The 25,441-nt window shown below is 38.9% G+C and overlaps 1 protein-coding gene across 1 annotated transcript in view; it reads left to right on the top strand.

Annotated features, from left to right (window-relative positions):
• The window catches only part of CHST9 (carbohydrate sulfotransferase 9), a gene marked incomplete at both ends in the record, with an annotated part of 228,807 nt that overhangs the window by 79,630 nt on the left and 123,736 nt on the right, over positions 1 to 25,441 (top strand). Inside the window, one exon of the mRNA XM_080919757.1 lies at positions 6,513 to 6,551. Coding sequence (XP_080775883.1) covers positions 6,513 to 6,551 — 39 coding nt within the window. The remainder of the gene's footprint in view (positions 1 to 6,512; positions 6,552 to 25,441) is intronic.

Raw genomic sequence — 25,441 nt, 5'->3', positions numbered from 1 at the left:
CCAACTGCTATTCTTAATATGACGATAATAAAAATCCTTTCCTGAGATCACCGAGAAGCAGGACTGAAGCAAAGGTCATTGCTTTCTGGATATTGTGGTTTTGTTTTATTGTTTTTGAAACAGAATCTCATATATCGCAGGTAGTTCTTTCAAACTTTATATGTAGCCAAGATGGACATGAACTTAAATTTCTCTGCCTTAGTTCTAGAATTCTAGGGTTACAGATTGCCACACTGGCCAGTTTGTGCATTGTTGAGGATGAACCCCACCCAGAGCTTCATGCTTTCTAGGCAAGAATCTTACCCCTCCCCCCTCTCTCTCTGTTTGTCTCTGTCTGTCTCTTTGTTTCTCTGTCTCTTTATGTCTCTGTCTGTCTCTGTGTCTTTCTCTCTCTTCTCTCTGTCTCTGTGTCTCTCTGTTTCTCTGTCTCTCTCTCTGTGTCTCTGTCTGTCTCTCTCTGTGTCTCTCTCTGTGTGTCTCTTTCTCTGTCTCTCTCTGTGTGTCTCTTTGTATCTCTCTCTATCTCTCTCACTCTCTCTGTGTGTCTCTGTGTCTCTCTCTCTGTGTCTCTCTCCCTCTCTCTCCCTCTCTCTCTCACTCTTTCTCTGTCTCTCTCTGTGTGTCTCTCTGTATCTCTCTCTGTGTCTCTCTCTGTGTCTCTCTACCTCTCTCTCTCTCTCTCTCTCTCTCTCTCTCTCTCTCTCTCTCTCTCTCTCTCTCTCTCTCTCCCCTCCCTCTCAGGTGAAAAATCAGAGTAAGAAAAGTGAGTGGTAGCTAAATAGTGAATAAATGTTTCCCTGATGCAGACACTCACGTGTGTGCATCTCTCACACTCATGAGAGAGAACATGAGAAGAGATGTGTAAGAAGACACACTGCACTCTCTTCCCCACACAGCAAAAATCCAGGGAGGATGGTTAAGGTGGAAGTCAGTCATATGACTTCAGAGTCCACATTCCCTCTGGTAAGTAGTGCTGTTTCTGGGAAAGAGACAAGATGATGAGCTTAACAAATCTTTATACACTGACACTCAAACCCCAAAATATTGAAATTACTTTAAAATAATGATGACAGTTTCTTAACCCAGCTACACATGCTGAGGATACATTAAAATACTACTTCCTTGGAGTTTGTTTAAGCTCAGAAGTACATCTAGTCAACAGATTCCACAAAAATATTTCCAGTTTCCTATTATAGCCTGTGAAACATAAATATTTCCAGTTTCCCATTGTAGTCTGTGAAACGTAATTGCCATTTCAAGGTCAAAATAATTAGCATTTTATCATCTGAAGGTTATTACTCCCCTAAAACACACACACACACACACACACACACACACACACACACACACACACTTCTTACAACAAGTAGCATGCACACAGTAATTTTCCTTGTCATGAGTCTATGCCTTCCTCATAGTGCATTTTACCAAAGAAACATTCTCAGGTATCCTAGCAACAGGATGTGATTAATAATACCTCTTAGAACAGGGCAGATAAAATGCCTTAGAGTAAATGCAAACTTAGAACTAGCTACTGAGGTGTTGGTAGTGTGGTGAGAGAAGGTTGATCAGATTTCCTGACAGATTTTATTGTCCATAGACGGAAGCAGGTAGGAGAGAGAACACATTTTAGATGGGGAGTACATTTGAAAATGAAATGACTACATATATAGGCACTCTTTCTCCCTTATATGCACACATATGTAGTGAATATATATGTGCTGTGTGTGCACATGTGCAATCTACAAATGTCATCAAACAACTCTCTTTTCTTAGGAGTGATGACAGTGACTGAGGTGCTCCTGTTCATTATTGGTAACACACTCTGTAAGCACCAGTATTTGCCTGTGTCTAACACATCACAAATCATCAAGTGTGATTAAGAGACTTCTATTTAAAAGCCCTGGAATATATACTGTAAATTGATGTGTTTTCAATGTTTCTCTGAGTAACAAGACAAACACAAAAGCTTTGAATGGCATCTGAAGCTGGTGTATATAAATAGTCATAAAATTTGAAATTCTAGTGTTCAATTAAGTACATTTTCTCATTTAAGAGAAAAGTTTTGCCCTGCAAATTCAATTTTTATAAGCTGATGATCCATTTTTATTTCTCACAGGTGGAAAACTGCATCTCGGTTTACATGGAAATAAGATGCAAAGCCTAGTTTGCTGCTTTTAAACTAGACTGTTATGAAATAAACCATAACTAGGACAGAATACCTGCTCATTATTCTGAAAGCCTCTCCATTACTTTATCACCCACTTTTCTAATATAATAGCTTTCGAGGTTGTCGGTGGTAATATAAATACCTGCTAAGAGCTATGTTCTGATTGTGTGTCCACCACATCTGTGCAATACTAAAATCAGCTTCGTGTTCTCTAGTGTTTAAGCCTAGGCTCCCTGCATTGCACTGCTGTCCCAGGCACTGGTCTTCAAGACATAGCAGGAGGTATCATGAGGGAAAATTATAACTCACCGCATCTAATGAACATTTAAGTACAGCCAGGCACTGTACTTAAAATTTGTGATATAAACAAACAGTTAGGGGAGCACAGGAAAGTACCCTAAGAGGAAGGGTCTTCAAAGAACATGCCCTATGCTCTAAGGAGTCCATTGGAATTCATCCCTTAGAACTTTAAAGGCAGGGCATTCTGGAAAGCACTTGGAGGAGGTGTAACATCTCACAAAATGAGTACCATGAATGGCACTTAATGGAGGGAAGGAGGAAGTGGTAGCAACAACATCCAGTCATAAATGTCTATTAAAGGTCATGGACTTTAATCCTCAGCAAAGAGTAACAGGAACAGAAAAGACAGGTCAGTTAAGAATCTCTTTATGTACATCAAATCATCTCAGGAAAGTAGGTCAAGTTCATGACTCCAGTAAGAGAGACAGATAGTGAAAGGTTTGTGTTCAGATATCTGAGTAAAAGCCACACAATTTCAATGGCTTTGGAGAAAAGGACAGTCACTTGTGTTAGACATGGAACATGCTTCAACAGAAGCCGTGACCTGAGATTTCCACTAAGCTTGAAGCTTAGATAGAATTTCGATCACAAAATGTAGGTTGCAAACTAATTTTTTGCTCTGGGAACCAAACTTGAGAGAATGCAAGATTGCATAATCCACACAGAGTGAAATAAAGAGACTGAGGTTAGTGGGTGGTGTCCCTGCAAGCACACAGGCTAGCCTCCCTCACTCAGTGTAATTTGTCTTTGGTACTTTATCTTTGTAACTGAAAGCTTACTGGGTATACAACTAAAAGTACAAATCTAACTGCCGTTCCCTGTGATAGACCTGCGAGAGAGAGAGAATTATTAAGTAATATTTATATAAGCATCTCCACTTTAAAAGCTCTGTTGTGTAACCCAGGGGAAAAAACTGTTTAAAGTCTTAGTAAAACTTTCAACTATGTCTTCTATACTCCTTTCTGAAACACGGGGTCCCAATGTCTCATTCGAGGGCTCACTATATCTAATCATTTCATTTCCATAAATTGAAAAGATGCAGCTGCTGGATCCTCAATTGAAAGAATAGAAAGCCAAGGAGCTGCCCAGATCTAGCATCACTGTAGTTGTATTACCTCACATGGTAAACAGACACAAGCTTTGAGCATATTCATAACAATTTTCCCAGTCAAAACTGATAAACTTTTACTATTTGTGGGGACCTTGTGAAAGGCTGGTACTGTCTTTAAATTTGTTTCCTTTGCTAGGATAAAATACCCTGACATAAATCATCTTGAGTTCGAATTATTTATTTTAGCTGACTGTTCCAAAGAAGCCATGGTCCATTATGATGGAGAAGGTGTAACAGAATGAGCATGAGCACAGCCCATCACATTTCAGAGGGGAAGAACAAGTGGAGCCAGAAAATCAAGATTAAGTCCCATCTTCACCCCCATGCCTGCCACTGGCAATCATTCTTCCAAAAAAGATCCACTCCCTAAAGGTTCAATAACCTTCCCAGACAGCACTATCCACTGGGGAACTCTTGAATGATCATTCAAACTCTAACACCGAGGGCCCATGGACGTGCATAAACCAGAGTCATCTAAGTTCCTGACCAGGGCAAGTGACTAGACTGTTGCCTCTGGGATGCTGATGGTTGCTGATGTGAGCTCACTGGGTATTGACAAAAGACCTCAGTTCAATGCCATGCGGACCTTCCCATGTACTATGTAATTATCCTCATATACATCACCTGGATTCCCCGAGAAGTAGAGTTTCAAAAGACAGAAAGAGGGAACCTGTGTGTTTTTTGCTCAGCCTTAGAGGTCTCCCTCCACCATTCCACAAAACCTTGTTTACACAAGTCTGTCTAATTCGGTGGTGAGAGATTTAAAAGGAACAGGAGTGTCGAAACGATGGAAGATATTGGCCACTAAGGATGCCATGATGACCTTAAACACATTCACTTTTAACTTGAGATTCACTAGAATTTATTCTAATAGAAGTTAAAGATTCTCTAGAGCTTTGCTATTCAACAAACACTTTGCTAAGTCAAGCTTTACACATTTGAAAGTCTATGAAAACGTTTGAGGCACCTAGTAATCCCAAGAGTATAACCAAACAGGAACTGGTGGCTCACCCTGGAAAAAAAACTTGAAAAAAGGAAAATTATGCCTCGCTTGGTAATAAATGAGGCCTTTAAATGGACTGTTCATGCTATTTATCTGCTTGAATCATTGAAATAAATTGCAACCCACAAGTCTTCTGGAAGTAGCCCAAATTAAAATGATTAATCAGGGGGCCAATTAAAGGGATTCTCCAATGCATGCATCTGGAGAAAGGAGACTTGTATTTTAGCCTTTTCAAAGACATTAAGGGCTTGAAGAATCAGTTGGATAAAGCTTACATATAGCCTTGATGTGTTATATAACTCCTTGATAATTTTCTAACCATGAAATGTTGCTAGGTGACAAGAAAGTGACTGTGGGAGGGATGGCTCTCATTTAGCAGTGCTAAGGCAACGCTTTCACTTCCACTTTGGTGTCCTTCTGCACCATTATCCTGGGACACGGCTCCTTTACCTGAGCCTTAAAGCCTGTAGAGGTGTTCCATACATTAGCGTTAACAATGGCTTGTGTCAGCTGGAGCTCTTGCTTCATCAGACCCATTTATAAGCTGCAGAGTTCCATGAGTGAGAAATGGCATCCTCAGCCTCATCTTCCTCATTGCTCCCTTACTCTTCTAACTCCTCCCACAAAGATACCATGTGAATGTGAGTGATCTGACAGGTTTGGATACTCTTGCAACCCCTAGCCCAAATTTCCCACAACTTCATTGTTAGCTCTCAACTCAGATTGCACTTGATTTCCCAAGGATCTCTGCTACTTCTGTTTCTCATGATCCCCCCCACACACAACAGAATTCTCAGTTATTGACTTCAGCCTATTTGTCTTTATCATCGGCTTTTGTATTCTATTTAATTTTTAATTTCAGCAGAAGACCAGCATATCCTACATCTGTAATCTCAATTGTGATATTTGCTAAGCCTCCTATTCCCACAACACTTTAATTCCTCATTTCTTTACCATATCACTCGCCCAAGAGCGTCACTATATGCCCCCAAGTTACTGAGTAACCTTGACCTTGCCACCTGCCTTTCACCTCATCTTTTGTAAATCTCTGGGCTTTGTTTTGACTCCAATCACCTCTGGCAGCCACAGTTTTCCATTCTCACTAACCATAACCCAGTTCACTCTGTCATTATGTATTTGATAAGCCCTAAGTCAGCCCTCTTCCTATATACTAGGATTGACAATTATATCCCTAAAGAAAGTTCTAACCCTTTCCCTTGGATGAATTGTATGGTATACTTAGGCTATTCTGTTCCTGGTTAGTCAATTCTTGTTTAAGCTGTCCTGATCATTGTTGGTCTTACATTATTTAGCTTCTCCCTTAAATATATATATATATATATATATATATATATATATATATATATATATATATATATATATATGAATTATTGCTGTTTGGGCTTATTTTTAGGGAAAGGTGTTTATTCAATGGCCTTATTCAATGCTAGACACCACGTGCTCCACTACGTGCCTACCAGGCAAGATGTCACCACAGGTGCCATAGTGTCATGACTGTTAGAGAGTAATCACCTATTTTCTGACAAGATTTCAGCCCTGTTATTCATGAGGAAATTTATGCTTGGAACCCTAAAGCTGGTACTCTAGATCCCATGGTGATATGCCATACGACCCACTTAGAAGCAACTATTGTAGTTTCTGAATGGTTATGTTATCCAAGCTGCCCTCTTGGAAACAGAAATTTTGAAGCCCCACAGAACAGTTCTTACATGCTTACAGTTTTATTTTTAAAAGGTGGTTTGTAAGCATTTTTCTCCTTGTCAAACAATAGCACCCATTATTAAATCACGCAGGGCATGGCTGAGAGATAGCAGCTCTGCTCTGACATGATCATAAACTGACTTTTCATCTTTGTCAGGTTATCGTATTCTCATGACTTTGTTCTGTAACTTCTTTTCTCATTTCAGAGAGAACAGAGAAGAAAAGAGAACACAAAGGAGTATCCGGTAAGATTCCACTTAATTAGCTCCAGCTCCATTTTCTGCTTTTATTTCCAACTTCTAAAATGTGGCTGTGATCGCCTACTCAAGTTTTCGCATTAAAATTTATCATTTATGATCCTTGACTTGATCAATATTAAATTAATTTAAAATAAGTTAATAGGCTTAGATTTTATGTTAGCTTTCACATCAATCAATTATATCCCCATCATTATGTCTTTCCATTCAAAAGAAAATGAGATGGAATGTTTAATTTTTTATGATTACATAACAAAAGCAAGTCTTACAATCAGCAATCTAAAAGTAAGGATATTCTCATGACTGTTATCCACCTTACTTTCTCAAGTAAGTGAATGAAAGTCCAAGGATCAAGCAGTTTCTCAGTTCCACAATGCAGGCATTTGAAGAAGAGAGAGTCTTCCTCCTTCCATTGTTCTTATATGGGTCTCCAGCAGAAGGTGTTTCTCAAACTAAAGGTGTGTACCACCATGCCTGGATGGGCCTTAAACTCAGAGTTCTCCTGCCTTAGTTTTTTTTGGAATTCATAGCCACTATGCCTCAATGTTATTCCCCTTCCCAGATTCCCCTCCTTACCCCTATTCCATCTCTCCTCCCCCTGCTTCTATGAGGGTGTTCACCCACCCACCCCCTCCAGGCTCCCTACACTGACATTTCCCTACCCTGGGGAATCCAGCCTAGGCAGGAACAAGGGTTTCTCCTCCCACTGATGCCCAAGAGGGCCATCCTCTGCTACATGTGCATCTGGAGCCATGGGTCCATCCATGTGTACTCTTTGGATAGTGATTTCATTCCTGGGAGCTCTGGTTGGTTGGTATTGTTGTTCTTATGTTCTTACAAACCCCTTCAATTCCTTCAATTCTTTCTCTAACAGCTATATCAGGATCCTGTCCTCATGCACTTCTTGACATCAGCAATACTGTCTGGGTTTGGTAGCTTAATATGGGCTGAATCCCCGGGTGGGGCAGCCTCTGGATGGCTTCTCCTTCAGTCTTGGCTCCAAACTTTGTCTCCATATTTCCTACTGAGAATTTTTCTTCCTCTTCCTAAAAAGGACTGAAACATCCTGCACGTGGTTCATACTTCTGCTTGAGCTTCATATGGTCTGTTTATTTTATCTTGGGTATTACGAGCTTTTGGGAAAATATTCACTTATCAGTGATTGCATACCATGGGTGTGTTTTTGTGATTGGGTTAATTCACTCAGGGTGATATTTTCTAGATTTATCCATTTCTCTAAGAATTTTATGTAGTCATTGCTTTAAATAGCTGAGTAGTACTCCATTGAGTAAATATACCACATTTTCTGTATCCATTCCTTCATTGAAGGACATCTGTGTTCTTTCCAGCTTCTGGCTATTATAAACATCGTGGAACTTGTGTACTTGTTATATGTTGGAGCTTTTGTGGGTATAGTATATGTCTAGAAGTGGTATAGCTGGGTTCTTAGGTAGTACTATGTTCAATTTTCTGAGGAATGTTCAGACTCATTTCCAAAGTGGTTGTACCAGCTTGCAATCCCACCAATAATGGAGACATGTTCCTCTTTCTCCAAATCCAAACCAGCAACTTCTGTCATCTAAATTTTTTATCCTAAACATTCCCTCTAGTGTAAGGTAGAATCTCAGAATTGTTTTAATTTGCATTTCCCTGATGACTAAGGATGTCAAACATTTCTTTAAGTGCTTCTCAGCCATTTGATAGTCCTCAGTTGAGAATTCTCTGTTTATCTCTGTCCCCTGTTCTTAATAGGGTTATTTGATTCTTTGGAGTCTAACTTCTTGAGTTCTTTATAAATATTATAAATTAGTGCCCTATCATGTGTAGGATTGGCAAAGATCTTTTCCCATTCTGTTGTTTGCCATTTTGTCCTAATGACAGTATCCTTGGCCTTACAGAAGCTGTGCAATTTTATGAGGTCCCCTTTGTTGATTCTTGAATTTAGAGCATAAGCCATTGATATTCTGTTCAGAAAATTGTCCCTGGTGCCCATGTGTTCAAGGCTCTTTCCCACTTTGTCTTCTATTAGTTTGAGTGTATCTGGTTTTATGTGGAGGTTTTTGGTCCACTTGGAGTTGAGCTTTGTACAGGGCAATAAGAATAAATCAATTTGCATTATTCTACATGATAACCCTGGTTGGACCAGCATTATTTGTTGAAAATATTCTTTTTTTTCACTGGATGGTTTTAACTCCTTTGTCAAAACTCAAGTGACCATAAGTGTATGGGTTTATTACTAGATCTTCAATCATTATATTGATCTTCCTTCCTGTGTCTGTACCAATACCATACAGTTTTTATCATTATTACTCTATAATATAGCCTGAGGTCAGGAATACTGATTCCCCAAATGTTCTTTTATTATTGAGAATAGTTTTACCATCCTGGGTTTTTTTTTTTTTTTTTTTTTTTTTGTTATTCTAAACGTATTTGCAAATTGTTCTTTCTAACTCTATGAAGAATTGAGTTGGAAATTTGATGGGAATTGCATTGATTTTGTAGATTGCTTTCTGCAAAATGGCCATTTCTACTTTATTAATACTGCCAATTCATGAGCATGGGACAACATTCCATGTTGTAAGATCTTCAGTTTCATTCTTCAGAGACTTAAAGTCCTTGTTGTACAGATCTTTCACTTGCTTGGTTAACATCACACCAAGGTATTTTATATATTTGTGACTATTGTGAAGGTTGTCGTTTTCCTAATTTCTTTCTCAGCCTGTTTATCATTTGAGTAGAGGAATGCTACTGATTTCTTTAGGTTAGTTTTATATCCAGCCACTTGGCTGAAGTTGTTTATCAGCTGTAAAAGTTCCCTGGTGGAATTTTGGGGTCCACTTAAGTATACTGTCATATCATCTATAAATATGATATTTTAACTTCTTTCCAATTTTTATCCCTTTGATTTCTTTTCATTGTCTAATTTCTCTGGCTAGTTCTTATAGTACTATAATGAATAGGTAGGGAGAGTGTAGACATTACTATCTAGTCCCTAATTTTAGTAGGCTTACTTCAGGTTTCTCACCATTTAGATTAATGTTGACTACAGGTTTGCTGTAAATTGCTTTTACTATGTTTAGGTATGGACCTTGAATTCCTGATCAATGCTTTTTCAGCATCCAATGCGATGATCATGTATTTTTTTTCCTTTGAGTTTGTATATATAGTGTATTACATTGATGTATTTCCATATATAGAACCATCCCTGCATCCCTGAGATAAAGCCCACTTGATCATGATAAATGATACTTTTGATGTGTTCTTGAATTTGTTTTGAGAAAATTTTATTGAGTATTTTACATCAATATTCATAAAGGAATTTGGTCTGAAGTTTTGTTTCTTTGTTGGGTATTTGTGTGATTTAGGTATAAATGTAAATATACCTTCAAAGAACAAGTTAGGTAGTGTTCCCTCTGTTTCTGTTTTGTGGAATAGTTTGGAAAGTATTGGTATTAGGTCTTCTATGAAAGTCTGATAGAATTCTTCACTAAACCCATCTGGACCTGGGCTCCTTTCGGTTGGAGACTTTTGATGACTGCTTCTATCTCTTTAGGGGTTGTGGGACTGTGTAGACGGTTTTTATGATCCCAATTTATGTTTGTTACCTGGTATCTGTCTATAAAATTATCCATTTCATCGAGACTTTCCAAGAAAACTCAAAGCATGAGTTTTCTTTTTAGCACTGTTTTCATTGTGGCCCATGAATTTGAGTATGTGTGTCATTTTTATTGAATTCTAAAAAGTCTGATATCTTTATTTTTTAACCAAGTTTTCATTGAATAGAGCATTATTCAGCTTCTGTATGTATATGGCTTTCCTGTTATTATTGTTGTTATTGAAGACCAGTCTTAGTCCTTGGTGATCTGATAAGATGCATGGAATTATTTTAAACTTATTGTATCTGTTGATACCTGTTTTGTGACTGATTATATTGTCAGTTTTAGAGAAGGTACCATGAGGTGCTGAAAAGAATGTATATTCTTTTGTTTTAGGATAAAACACTCTATAGATATCTGTTAAATTCATTTGGTTCATAACTTTTTAGTGTCTCTGTTTAGTTTCTGTTTCCATGATCTGTCCATTTATAAGAGTGTGGTGTTGAAGTCACCCACTATTATTGTGTGAGGTTCAATGTGTGCTTTGAGCTTCAGTAAAGTTTCTTTTATGAATGTAGATGCCCTTGGATTTGGAACATAGATATTCAGAATTGAGATTTCTCCTTGGTGAATTTTTTCTTTGATGAGTATGAAGTGTCCTTTCTTATCTTTTGTGATAACTTTTGGTCGAAAGTCAATTTTATTTGATATTAGAATGGCTACTCCAGCTTGTTTCATGGAAAATTGCTTTTCAGACTTTTACTCTGTGATAGTGTCTGTCTTTGTCTCTGAGGGGCATTTCCTGTATGCAGCAAAATGTTGGATCATTTTCATGTTTAGTCTGTTAGTCTTCTGTTAGTCTATGTCTTTTCATTGTAGAATTGAGTCCACTGATGTTGAGAGATAATAGGGACCAATGATTGCTGTTTCCCGTTATTTTTGGTTTTAGAGGTGGACTTATGTTTTTGTGGCTAATGTTCTTTTGGGTTAGTTGAAAGAAGATTACTTTCCTGCTTTTCCTGTGGTGTGGTTTCTCTCCTTGTGTTGAAGTTTTCCATTTAGTATTCCCTGTCAGGTTGGACTTGTACAAAGATATTGTTTAAATTCTGTTTTGTCATGGATTATCTTGGCTTCCCCATCTATGGTAATTTAGAGTTTTTCTGGATATAGTAACCTGGGATGAAATTTGTGTTCTCTTAGGATCTGTATGACATCTGCCTAGAATCTTCTAGATTTAATAGTCTGTGTTGAGAAGTCTGGTATGATTCTAATAGGTTTGCCTTCATAAGTTACTTGACCTTTTTCCCTTACTGATTTTAATATTCTTTCTTTGTTTTGTACATTTGATGTTATGACTATTATGTGACAAGAGGGATTTTTTTCTGGTCCAACCTGTTTGGAGCTCCATAGGATTTTTGTATGTTTATGAGTATCTCTTTTGTTAGATTAGGAAAGTTTTCTTTTATAATTTTATTGAAGATATTTACTCGCCGTTAAGTTGGGAATTTTTACTCTCTCCTATGCCTATTATCCTCAGGTTTGATTTTTCTCACTGTGTCCTGGATTTCCTGGATATTTGTTATTTTGAACTTTTTGCATTTTATTGACTGTTGTGTCAATGTCTTCTATAGTATCGTCTGCCCTGAGGCTCTCTCTTCTGTCTCTTGTATTCTGTTTGTGATGCTTGCTTTTATGACTCCTGATCTCATTTCTAGGTTTTCTATTTCAAATTTGTCTCCCTTTGTGATTTTTTTTTCTATTTTTATTTTTAGATCCTGGATGGTTTTGGTCAATTCCTAACCTGTTTTGTTGATTTTTGTGTTTCCTCTTTAAGTGTTTCTACCTGTTTACCTGTGCTGTCCTGTATTTCTTTAAGGGAATTATTTATGACCTTCTTAAAGTCCTCTAACTTCATCATGAGTTGCGATTTTAAATTAGAATCTTGATCTTTCACTGTTTTTGGGTATCCAAGACTTGCTGTGGTGGGGTACTGAGTTATGATGATGTCAAGTGTCCTTGGTTTTTGTTGCTTAGGTTCTTGGACTTGCCACCTATTTATCTCTGGTGTTAGCTGGTCTTTCTGATTCTGACACTGACTTGACACTCCTGTAATCCTGTTTATCAGCACTACTGAAGGAACCAATTCTCTCCCTGCAGGGTCTGAATAGAGATAGCTGTGGCACAAGGTCAGCACAGGGCACAGGCATAAACCAGAAAGATCTTGTTCCAAACTGCTTTTTAATTCCTGTGTCCTGAAGGTTCTAGATGGGTCCATCAAAGTATCAATGGTGTTCAGGTGTTTCAGCACTTCTCTGAGACCAGTTCTCTCCCAGAGAGCTCTGGGTACAGAGTGATCTGGCACTACGTCAACCCCAGGCACCGGCAGAAACCAGAAGGATCCTGTTTCAGACTGCTTCTCGGTTCCTGTGTCCTGAAGACTCTGGGCAGATTCCTCTCAGGTCAGGAATTTGAGCAGGGATGGTCTCCCCTGTGCTCTCAGATGAATCGGCACTCCTGTGAGACCAGCTCTGTCCCAGACGGGTCTGGATTAAAGAGAGCTGTAACACAGAGTTAACTCCAAGTGCAGGCCAAGATATGTTATTTCTAACACCTACAGTGTTTTTGGAGGAGTTCAGAGGTATGATATGTTTCTCAGTAAGCTACTATGATTAATAGAAGAGACTGCACACTCATGTAAAAAGGAACAGAGCTCCGGGATTCCTCCTAACTTCTTCCTAAATGTAGCATCCATCTAAGACATTTTGTCAACAGAATTATTCTTCCAACTACCCTTTAAAAACTTACACCCATTGTCTCCTTCTGCCTCTTAAAGCCCAATAATGTCATATATATTCGTATATACACACAGGCATACATACATACATACACACACACACACACACACACACACACACAAACAAACACAAGCATGCACGCACGCGCAGATATATAAATTCAAGGATGTGCCTGGTCTTTCAAAGCTATGATCACTTTTGGTCTTGCTTCTAGCATTGCACAGAAGCAGTGTTACTGGCTTCTTCATGAAAGAAACTGCAGAAGGGAAGAATGTTAATTAGCCAAATCATTGTTCCAGATGCCTCATTAATTCCCTTCTGTAATCACAGATTGAAAAGTCTCATGTGATCAAGGTGATATGCAAACTTAAAGGCAGAGGCTGGATAAAACTCAGACTTTATTTCTGGCTTTTGTGGCAACACCAGCCTGACCATTTCTCACAAAGTGTTCAACTTATTTTTCTAATTAGTTAATTAATTTATTAGTTAATTAATTTATTTACTTTATGTCCTCATCACAATTTTCCTTTCCTGTTTTCTTCCAAGTCCTTCACCCTCTCCACCCCTTCTTTCTTTCTTTTTAGAAAATGGGAAGCTTCCTATGGATATCAAACAGTCTTGGCATATCAAGTTGCTGTAAAACTGGGTACATCTTCTCCTATTGAAGCTAGAGGAGCCAGCCCAGTAAAGGCAAAGGGTCCCAAAGGAAATCAACAGAGTCACAAACAGCCCCTGCTCCCACTGTTAGGAGTCTCACATAAAGACCAAACTGCACAATGGTTACATATGTGCAGAGGACTTAGGTCAGTTTTACATAGGCTCCCTAGTTGCTGGTTCAGTCTCTGAGGGGCCCCTAAGGGACCAGGTTGGTTGATTCTCCAGGTTTTCTTGTGGTGTCCTTGACACCTCTGGCTCCTACAATTCTTTCTTCCCTCTCTTTAGCAAAATTCCCCAAGCTCTGCCTAACTCAAGTTGCTGGTTGAAGCCTATCTAATGACAGTATGCCCCTGTTTGCAAATACAGCAATCAGCAGGGCTCTGAGGAAACCCTTCTTACTAATGGAGGTACTAGCCCGATGTGGTCGTAGTATGTCAACATGTCTGATGTCCAGGATGAAATGAAACCGAGAATAACTAAGGAATAGAGCCAAGCTTAATGGTGGGAAAATTGGAGATATCTTGCCACTTAAACCTATAGTTTTCATATAATTCTCTTGAGAATTCTCTACTTTTAGAGTGAATTTCCATACTGGGGACAGTTTTGACATAGACCTTAAGCACAAAGCTTGATTCAAAGAGAGATGTACAGGATTCATCCAAACATAGGCACTTACTTCTCGAGGGAGAGTTCCAGGGAGTCTGTCCTTGTAAACAGTGCTGCATTCCAAGATCAACACAGTCGTTTTGTTCAATTTTGTCATGAATATCTGCACAATAGGTGTAGGACACCAGCACATGCAGAAATATCTTTAGATTCTACTGCACCCTGACTGTCAGTGACATTTCTATGTCTGGCCATCTCAGATACCCATGTTCCACTCGTTCCGTCGGAATCTGCTTCTGTTCTTCAGATGAGGCTGTGGCTTCCTTATTTACTACTGAATCTGTCGATCCAATAAAGAGAAGAATTTGGCCCAAATCATGTTCAGCATACCCCTACCTTATTTCACTAATGAGACAGAAAACCAAAAAAAAAAAAAAAAAAAAAAAAAACTATAGGAAAAAAAAGCCTGTGACTATGAAAAAGTAGCACCCATTAGAGAGGAATGGACAAAAAAACCTCATTTTTGCTTGGCTGTTTAAAACATTGTTTAAAATATTGGGGCTTGGTAAATAGTTCAGTGGTGAAGAAAGCTAACTGCACTTGAGAAAAATGGTGATTAGTTCCCAGCATTTGCAGGAAACCAAACATCCTCCCCACTCTGACTGTGCACTCACATGTCTACTACACACACACACACAGAGAGAGAGAGAGAGAGAGAGAGAGAGAGAGAGAGAGAGAGAGAGAGAGAGAGAGAGAGGGAAAGAGTGAGAGAGAGAGAGAGAGAGATTCACATAAGTAAAATTAGAATAAATTTACTTTTGCTTTATTAGATTTAAATTTTCACAGAAGAAAGTTTTTGATCAGCATAAAAAGAAAAAACCTTCCTAATGAGAAAGTTATTTTTAGGAGTAGAAATGATGACTCGCTTATACTTATGAAGCTGTATGTCCAGATAAAGACTATAAGAGAGTAATCCAGGCTAGCTCGTTCTGAAGGCAGATTCTATTTTCGGCTATTGTTTGGATTGTTGCTTAATTGAAATGACCTGCTTTGTCCATGTGGTCAATGCACAAAACCCCTTTCATGGTTCAAATTTCAGAATGAATTGTGTTTCAAAGCTTTTGGCTAAATTTGCCTAAACTAAGTTTATCATAGCCTATGTGGCTAAGGCTGTGAGATAAAAGTTCAATTTTATGAGCTAGGAAGGTTGTTCAATGGGTAAGATCATTTGGTCTGCAAGCATGCAGACCTGAGATACAGTCTCCAAACCAGTCATGGCCATATGTGGCTATAACCCCAGGCAGACAGCAATTGGCAGATGAACAGGTAGATGCCTGGAGATGGCTGGCCAGCAATTCTAGATGAAATACACAGCTAACAGTTCAGGGAAAGACCATGTCTCAAGGGAATAAGGCTGAGAATGGTTGAGGAAGACACCTTCTCTGGGCTCATCATGCCTGTACACTGGTGCAAAATCCATGAACTCACATCCACACACCATTAACAGGTGCATGAGAACACTTACATGCACACACACATACACGCATGCACATACACACACACATGCAAGCACATAATTCACACAGGCATGTACATACACACATATGCATACATACACACAGAGAGACACACATGCATGCACATACACATGCATATACACACACATGCATGAACATACATATACATATGCATGCACATACACACACACACACACACACACAGCTGTAAAGTTTGAGATAAGGAGATGATACTTTAGGAATAAAGGCATTTGCCACTAAGTCCAAGGTTCTGAGTTCAATCCCTAAGTGTCAAAGGGACAAAGAGAGTGTCAACTTCTGAAAATTATCCACTGATCTCCACTCATGCACAGTGGCTTGGCTGTTTACACATACAGAAACAAATAAACATGTGTAATTTAAAACTTAACAGTGAGCTATTCTCAGTTTGTCTGCATTTTCTGTGGTTTCATTTGAGAAACTGTTTTGCATAAGCCAGGAATAAATTCTACAATAATAATATAAATTGCTATCATTCACTACAATCTTTGAAAAGCAACTCAAAGCGCATATATGCCCCTTGACACTAGCTTTGCAAGCACAAAACCTATTCTTACAACGTAGACACTAAAACCAAAGCTAAATTTGAATATGTGGCATTCTAAGAATGTGTGGACAAAATACAGAATGTCAAATACTGGATGGGATTATTTACCTATTTGCCCTGACTTTTTCAATAATCCAGCTTTTTCACTGGGAATACAGGAAAATATGATCATGCTTCTTTTGCATAAAAAATCTACCGAATGAGTAATATTTCTGTCAAAAAGCCTACTTGTTTCAATGCCGTGGTGTTCTTGATATTAAAGACAACATAGCATAAAATACGAAGAGGAATTTAGGTATGAAAAGTTTCTCATGAATTATAATTTGGAAAAGGCAATGTCAGAGGTTTGCTAGGATGCAGGAATGACGTCTGCTAAATACATAGAGTTCCCAACTTTCTAGCCTTGCAAATCCAGTTACTCTTAAGTGAAGATCAGTGATGGAGGCCAGGGAATGGAGCCACAGCTGAGACAAGGCATCTCAGAACAAAATTGCAGGCTGTTCATTGAAAACATTGGGTCATCTCTGTAGTTAGACATGGTTTATTCATTCCTATATTTTTTTAACCTTCCTTGTATAAAGAAGTGTTATATTTTTGTCCATTCAAAGGGTGACATTTACGGTTACACATCTAGCAAATCCTAGAAAATGTGCTTTGCAAGCTCATTACCTCATTGCCAACTTTAAACTGGGCTTTTGTGTTCCTTGGAAATGTTACAACACAACAATAACCATTCCGATTTGAAACACTGGCACACATTGAATGTGTAGACATTCTGAACTTAAAAATTAACAGTGGGAGCAGAAGAGCCAGCTGCTGGGCAGTCCAGCCCGACCAATGACTACTGTGCAGTGCCCAGCCACTCCCTGCTGGGAAGCCAGATGTTGTCTGTGGCTCATGTTCTCACCAAGGACCATGGGGATGTCTGTGGTGTGTCCTGCAGCCTGAAGCCATGGTGATGTGCAGAGTGTATGCTACCACCTGGGGCCATGCTGTGGCCATGATCTGGGCAGTATCTGAGTCTTGTCTGGGTCCTCAGACCCTACTGCAGTAGGGGACTGGGATCATGTTCTATGAAGGCCCATAATCTGTGATCTGTGTTCCTGTTAACTGTAAAGAGCAAGAAGACTAATGTGGCGGTGATATAAATCACAGCAGAGGCACCATTGAGAGAGAGGGGCATGGAAAGCTTCTCTGACAACACCCACTCCCGAAAGTTACAGCCGAAACAAGAATCCGATGAAGAGAAGTCTTTTTTTTTTTTTTTTTGCTTTTCAGGAGGCATTTTAAAATTTTTTATTCAGAATGTGTTCAAGTCAAGAAGACTGGCTAGTGGACAGACATCATGCACACCCTAAGAGAGTACAAGTGCCAGCCCAAGCTGCTATACCCAGCAAAACTATCAATCACCATCGATGGAGAGATAAAGATATTTCAAGACAAATCAAAATTTACACAATATCTGACCACAAACCCAGCACTACAACAAATTATAGGTGGAAAACCCAATACAATGAGGGAAAATACAGCCTAGTAAAAACAAGAAAACTCCTAAACAAGAAAACTAAAAGAAGAAAAAGACACAGACACAACTCAACGAACAAAAGTAATAATGGCAGGAAACAGAAACAACTATTCCTTGATATCTATTAACATAAATGGACTCAACTCCCCAATAAAGAGACATAGGCTATCAGACTGGATACATAAACAAAATCCAGCCTTTTGCTGCATACAAGAAACTCATCTAAGAGACAAAGACAGACACTATCTCAGAGTAAAAGGGTGGGAAAAAAACTTCCAAGCAAACATCTCCAAGAAGCAAGCTGGAGTGGTTATTCTAATATCGAAAAAAGTAAATTTCCAACGAAAAGTTATCAAAAAAGATAAGGAAGGACACTTTTTACTCATTACCAGGGAAATCTCTGGAGAAACTCTCAATCCTTAACATATATGCTCCAAATAAAAAAGCACCCACATTCATAAAAGAAACCCTACTAAAGCTCAAAAAATACATTTCACCCCACACAATAATAGTGGGAGACTTTAATACCCCACTCTCACCAATGGACAGATCATGGAAACAGAAACTGAACAAGGACACTGCAAAACTAGCAGAGACTTTGCACCAACTAGAATTAATAAATATATACAGAACATATTATCATAAATTAAAAGAATACACCTTCTTCTCAGCACCCCATGGCACCTTCTCGAAAATTGACCACATAATTGGACACAGAATGAGCCTCAATCGATATAAGAAGATTGAAATACTCCCATGCATGCTCTCAGATCACCATGGTCTACCGCTGGTCTTTAACAACAACAAAGACAACAAAAAGCCCACATACACATGGAAACTAAACAATGCTCTGTTAAATGATAGCAGGGTCAAAGAAGAAATAAAAAAAGAAATTAAGGATTTTCTAGAATTCAACGAAAACGAAAACACAACATACCCAAACCTACGGGATGCAATGAAAGCAGTACTGAGAGGAAAACACATAGCCCTAAGTGATTCCAAAAAGAAACTGGAGAGATCTGATATCAGCAACCAGACAGCACAGCTAAAAGCCCTAGAGCAAAAGGAAGCAGATATACCCAAAAAGAGTAGACGGCAAGAAATAATCAAAATTAGGGCAGAAATAGACCAAATAGAATCAAAAAGGACCATTGAAAAAATCAACAAAACCAAGAGTTGGTTCTTTGAGAAAATCAACAAGATTGATAAACCCCTAGCCAGACTAACTAGAGAGAAAAGAGAGAGTATCCAAATTAACAAAATCAGAAAGAAAAGTGGGGACATAACAACTGAAATTGAGGAAATTCAAGAAATCATCAGATCCTAATACAAAAACTTATACTCCACAAAATAGGAAAATCTGGAGGAAATGGACAAATTCCTAGACAGACACAAGATCCTAAAGTTAAACCAGGACCAAGTAAACCATCTAAATAACCCTATAACACCTAAAGAAATAGAAGAAGTCATCAAAAGCCTCCCAACCAAAAAAAGCCCAGGTCCAGACAGGTTCAGTGCAGAATATTATCAGACATTTATTGGGGATATAACACCAATACTCTCCAAACTATTCCAAAGGATAGAATCAGAAGGAATACTATCTAACTCATTTTTTGAGGCTACAATAACCCTCGTACCTAAACCACACAAAGACCCTACAAGGAAAGAGAACTTCAGACCAATCTCACTTATGAACACTGATGCAAAAATGCTCAACAAAATCTTTGCAAACCGAATCCAAGAACACATCAAAACAATCATTCATCATGACCAAGTAGGCTTCATCCCTGGGATGCAGGGATGATGGTTTAATATAAGGAAATCCATCAACGTAATCCACCATATAAACAAACTCAAAGATCAAAATCACATGGTCATCTCACTAGATGCTGAGAAAGCATTTGACAAAATCCAACACTTCTTCATGTTAAAAGTGCTGGAAAGAACAGGAATCCAAGGTCCATACTTAAACATAATAAAAGCAATATACAGCAAACCAACAGCCAACATCAAACTTAATGGCGAGAAACTTGAAGCAATCCCACTAAAATCAGGGACTCGACAAGGCTGCCCACTCTCCCCCTACCTATTCAACATAGTACTGGAAGTCCTGGCTGGAGCAATTAGACAGCAAAAGGAGATCAAGGGGATACAAATGGGAAAGGAAGAGATAGAAACATCACTCTTTGCCGATGTCATGATAGTGTACTTGAGTGACCCCAAAAATTCTACCAGAGAACTCCTACAGCTGATAAACAAGTTCAGCAAAGTGGCTGGATACAAAATTAACTCAAACAATCAGTAGCCTTCCTATACTCAAAGAACAAACATGTGGAGAAAGAAATTAGAGAAAAGGTACCCTTCACAATCCTCACAAAAACTATGAAATACCTTGGTGTGACTCTAACTAAGCAAGTGAAGGACCTGTATGACAAGAACTTCAAACTTCTATAGAAAGAAATTGAGGAGGATCTCAGAAAATGGAAAGATCTCCCATGCTCATGGATTGGAAAGATCAACATCTTAAAAATTGCCATCCTACGAAAAGCAATCTACAGATTCAATGAAATCCCCATCAAAATTACAACCCAGTTCTTCAAAGAATTGGAAAGATCAATGTGCAATTTCATCTGGAATAACAAAAGACCTAGAATAGCTAAATCCAACCTCAACAACAAGAAAACATCTGAGGTAATCACTATCCCTGACCTCAAGCTATATTACAAGGCAATTGTGCTGAAAACTGCATGGTACTGGTACAGAAATAGGCATGTGGATCAATGGAATAGAATAGAAGATCCAGAAATGAGCCCTCATGTATATGGTCACCTGATTTTTGACAAAGGAGCCGTAAACATTCAATGGAAAAAGGACAGCCTATTAAACAAATGGTGCTGGTCCAACTGGCACTCAGCATGCAAAAGAATGAAAATAGACCTGTTCTTATCTTCTTGTACAAAGCTCAACTGTAAGTGGATCAAAGATCTCCACATTAAACCAGATACACTGAAACTATTAGATGAGAAAGTAGGGAAAACCTTAGAACACATAGGCACAGGAGAAAATTTCCTGAGCAAAACACCAATGGCTCAAGCTCTAAGGTCAAAGATTAACAAGTGGGACTTAATGAGATTGCAAAGTTTCTGTAAGACTAAGGACATTGTCAAGAAAACAAAACGGCAACCAACAGAATGGGAAAAGATCTTTACCAACACCACATCAGATAGAGGCCTAATATCCAAGGTGTACAAGGAACTCAAAAAGCTAGACACCAGAGAATCAAATAACCCTATTAAAAAATGGGGTACAGAGCTAAACAAAACGTTCTCAGTTGAGGAACACCGAATGGCCGAGAAACATCTGAGGAAGTGCTCGACATCCTTAGCCATCAGGGAAATGCAAATCAAAACAACCCTGAGATTCCACCTCACACCAGTCAGATTGGCCAAGATCCAAAACTCAGATGACAGCAGATGCTGGCGAGGCTGCGGAGAAAGAGGAACACTTCTCCACTGTTGGTGGGGTTGCAAACTAATACAACCACTCTGGAAATCAGTCTGGCAATACCTCAGAATATTGAATATAGTACTACTTGAAGACCCAGCTATTCCACTTCTGGGCATATACCCCAGAGACACTCTAATACACAACAAAGATATATGCACCACAATGTTCATAGCAGCTCTATTTATAATAGCCAGAAGCTGGAAGGAACCCAGATGTCCTTCAGAAGATGAATGGATACAAAAATTGTGGTACATTTACACAATGGAATGCTACTCAGCCACCAGAAACAATGACTTAACCAAATTCTTAAGAAAATGGCTGCATCTAGAGAATATCATCCTGAGTGAGATAACCCAGTCACAAAAGAACAGACATAATATGCAGTCACTGATATTGGGATGCTAACCCCAGAGGCTTGCACTCCCCCAGAAACAACTCACAGACTGTATGAAGTCCATGAAATAAAGAAAACAAAACAAAAAAAAATATTTACAAAACAAGACGACTTTGACAATTTCCATGTTGCGTTTTGTTTTGCATGTACTTTACGCTCATTGTAACTATTAGGTTTTCAATGCACACTGTTATCCTTTGAAAAAATCAAGTACTGACTAAAAAATATATTCATATAGTTTTATGTAAAAATTATTTTAAAATCTGAAAAAACAGTACTGACAAAAATGTATTGTATAATTTTATGCAAAAATGGTTAAAATCTGTACATTTATCTTTGTTTTGTAAAATAAAGTTGTTTAAAAAAAAAAAAAGAAGACTGGCTAGACAACCTCCGCCACCAGAAACCTGGTGGCTCTTCCAAGACATCTGCCACAGCTGCCACTCACAGCTAAACCAGGTCATAGTCACCATGTCTTAAATGTAAAAGAAAGATTATTGCCATGCGACCAAAAGGCCAGCTGGGCCAGGGAAACCGATCCAGAGCTGGACAAGCAAGTCCCTCTTTTTCTTTGGCTTTACTTTTGGAGGCGAAGAGAACTCTTAAAACGTATGACAGGAATGCCGACGTTAGCTTTCCACAAAGATAGCTTCCGGCAGAAATGTGGGAGTGGAAGACTTCAGTTTTACCTAAGGGTCAGGCCACTGAGAATTTGACCATTCTCCAGTGAGTATAGATAACACAAGGTAACCTTGTTTTTTCTTCTTAGCTTTAGTTTTTACTTTTTTTGAAGGAGGGCAGGTCACAAGGGGGTGGCAAACACCGAATGTTGGGAAGGGATTGTGATCTGACCCATAATGTGAAACTCCCAAAGAATCAAAAAAAAAAGAAAAGTTATGAAGAAAAATAATAGTAATAATAGTAGACAAATGGTGCATAAAAATCTGCCATTTACATATGAATGGCATGTTTTGTTTCTTATATGGTATGTGAAGAAAGCAAATTTTCCAACAGCTTCTTTTTGGTGTGATCATCTTGTATGCCATCCTTGGTTTATAGTGATTTCTAGATCCTACACAATAGCAAGAGTTAAACCCTAAGGTACAAATATTAGAAATAACTAGGTAGCCCAAGATTTATTTATCAGTGACTGACACTGAGCCCTCGGAGAAAGCTATACACATACTTCTGAATAAACTACCATTTTTAAAACCCACTTTTATGTTTGTCTTTCAGTGTTTTGGAATCCTTTTTATGTTTCACTTTCCCTTTTAGATCCCTTATTTTAATCATGAGTCCTTAGCATCAGATTGAAAATACTCATTGTCCTAACATGCATGCTTTTGCTAATTATCTGTAAACTGATGCACATATGAAACCTAATCATGCCCATCTCTTCTTAATCCCTCAAGTTTGCCTCAACATGGTCCCTTCCCAACTTCATGACCTCTTTGTTTTCTGATAACTCACAAAGTTCACTCTCTGATGTGTGTGTACGAGTGAGGCCATCTGCTGATGCATGGGAATCTACCAGTGGCCACAGAGTCAAAAAGTGTAATTCTCCATTCTCTGGCAGCTAGGAATGACCAATGGTTGTTTAGTAAGGGTGAGGCTGTTTCCTTGCCACATCATCTGAAGAGAACTGATTATGACCAACCCTCCTCCCCTTCACCCACCAAAGTAATGAGAATAACATCACGTTGGCCTTGACAGGAAGGTTTACACCAGGAAAGTTGACTGGTGCACTTGTGGCTCTAGGGTCTTATGTATCAAAGCCTAGGTGGCACCAGCACTTAGCAAAGGTAATTGAGTCAAAGTCACTAAGTTAGAACTGGAAGCCAGACTTGTGGGCCACAGCTAACCTAACCCAAGCTCAAAGCTCTGATTAAATACATAAGTGGATTTTTGTTTACTTATATCTAACCCAAGTAGCCAAAATTGATGTAAACAGTCTCTTGTTTATCAGTCTTCTAGCACTAAGACACCAGTGTTCTGCTTTGATCACCCATGGCAACCCACTGCCAAAAGATTTGCTCTGTTGAAACTGCTTTCCTCACTAACAAGTTTTCTGAATGGCATTAACGTAGCCCATTTAAAAATAATAGCCAGCTCTCTGTGGGTTTATAGCTTCAGAACAGTATTTATTGTTGAATGAAGTAGAGCCTCTTAGATACATATTCCCACCCTCAAAGTAGAAGCCTTATCCTTGAACTGTTTGTTCAAAAAGTCATGGAGAGTCTACATTTTATACAAACTTCATTTTCCAGCCAGTCTAATTTATGATAGGGAATAATAATGACACAGCTGCACAGAGTTATTTTGTAAATACCTTAAATTTACTGCACAGCATTGCATTTAAAGATTGTGTTTATGCAAATCGAGCAAATATGAAAAGATAAGTAATACAAGTGGGAGGAATTGTAATGTGCTGACACAGTGCTCTGTGAAAGAATCCGTGTGAAGTCCATCACCAAACACACAAACACACAAACACACACAACCCTGATATCTGTCTGGATTACCTCTGTGATGAGCAGAGCACAGCATATTTTCATTCCCTTGAGATGTCTACCATGATTTGTGAGGTACCAGGGAAGAAGTGTCTTCAGCTACAACAGAATAGATTTCACCTTGATGCCCTGTGTCTCATTACCTGACTGAGACAGTGTCGCCTGTGTTGACACTTGAGTATCATGTGTCCTTGTTCTCAGAAAATGAAATGAAGATTCTTAATTTATGCTAACCAAAATGACTTGGAGTTTTAATTTTAGATTAAATAGCCCGTTAAAATAATAAATAAATAAATAAATAAATAAAATCTCCACTGAATTCCAATTAAAGTACAATGTAACTCGAACAAAAATAGATTTTCATGCCAAACCTGGTTCACACCTGTCATCCCAGCACTTGAGAAACTAGCAAAGGGAAAATGGGAATGTGAGGCAAACCTGGGCTACATAGCAAGATCCTGTCTAAAATAGAACTACGAAATAAAAATAAGGCATAGAAATTTAAAATGTACTTTAGCAGGCTGAACGGTCTTACCAAGGCAGCAGTCTTACCAAACAGTTCTCAAGAAACCTGTGCTGGACTTGTTGGCTTTAGTAAAAAGGTGTATCAAAGTGTTCCCTGTATGTGTCTACATCACACTTAATATTATAATGTATATAAAATAGGGGTATGTGAGAGAAAGAGGGCTAGGTGACCACCATTAAGACTCAGGATCTGTACACAGATGGCTGAGCTCCCAGAACAAGCTCACAAGTGGTTTCCCACTTGGGCACACAGTGGGTCTGCCACACACTCGCACCAGCTATCCGGGGAGGGAAGTCCAGGAACTCTCAGAGCACCTATAGCCTGGTGCACTCTGGAAACAGGTCCTTTCCTGCCCAGAGAGAGGGCTGAATGACTGCCATCAGGACCTTCCCACAGACAGCTGAGCTCCCCGAACAGCCTTACAAGTGCTCTCCCACCTGAGCCCATGGAGACAGAATGGAGTCACTGCAATCAGAACTCACTGCCTGCCCACAAACGGCCAAACACCCACGGGCCCTCAGACCCACAGGAGAGACAGGCTCCAGTCAGAGACAACAAGATCACCTATAATCACAGATAACAAGATGGCAAGAGGAAAGCAAAAGAACCTAAGCAATGGAAACCAAAACAACCTGGCAACATCAGAACCCAGGTCTCCC

Source organism: Micromys minutus (genome assembly GCF_963924665.1).
Source record: "Micromys minutus genome assembly, chromosome: 8".
Taxonomy (NCBI): Eukaryota; Metazoa; Chordata; class Mammalia; order Rodentia; family Muridae; genus Micromys; species Micromys minutus.
Note: the sequence above shows the minus strand (reverse complement) of the source record. Positions and strands in the feature narration are given on the sequence as shown.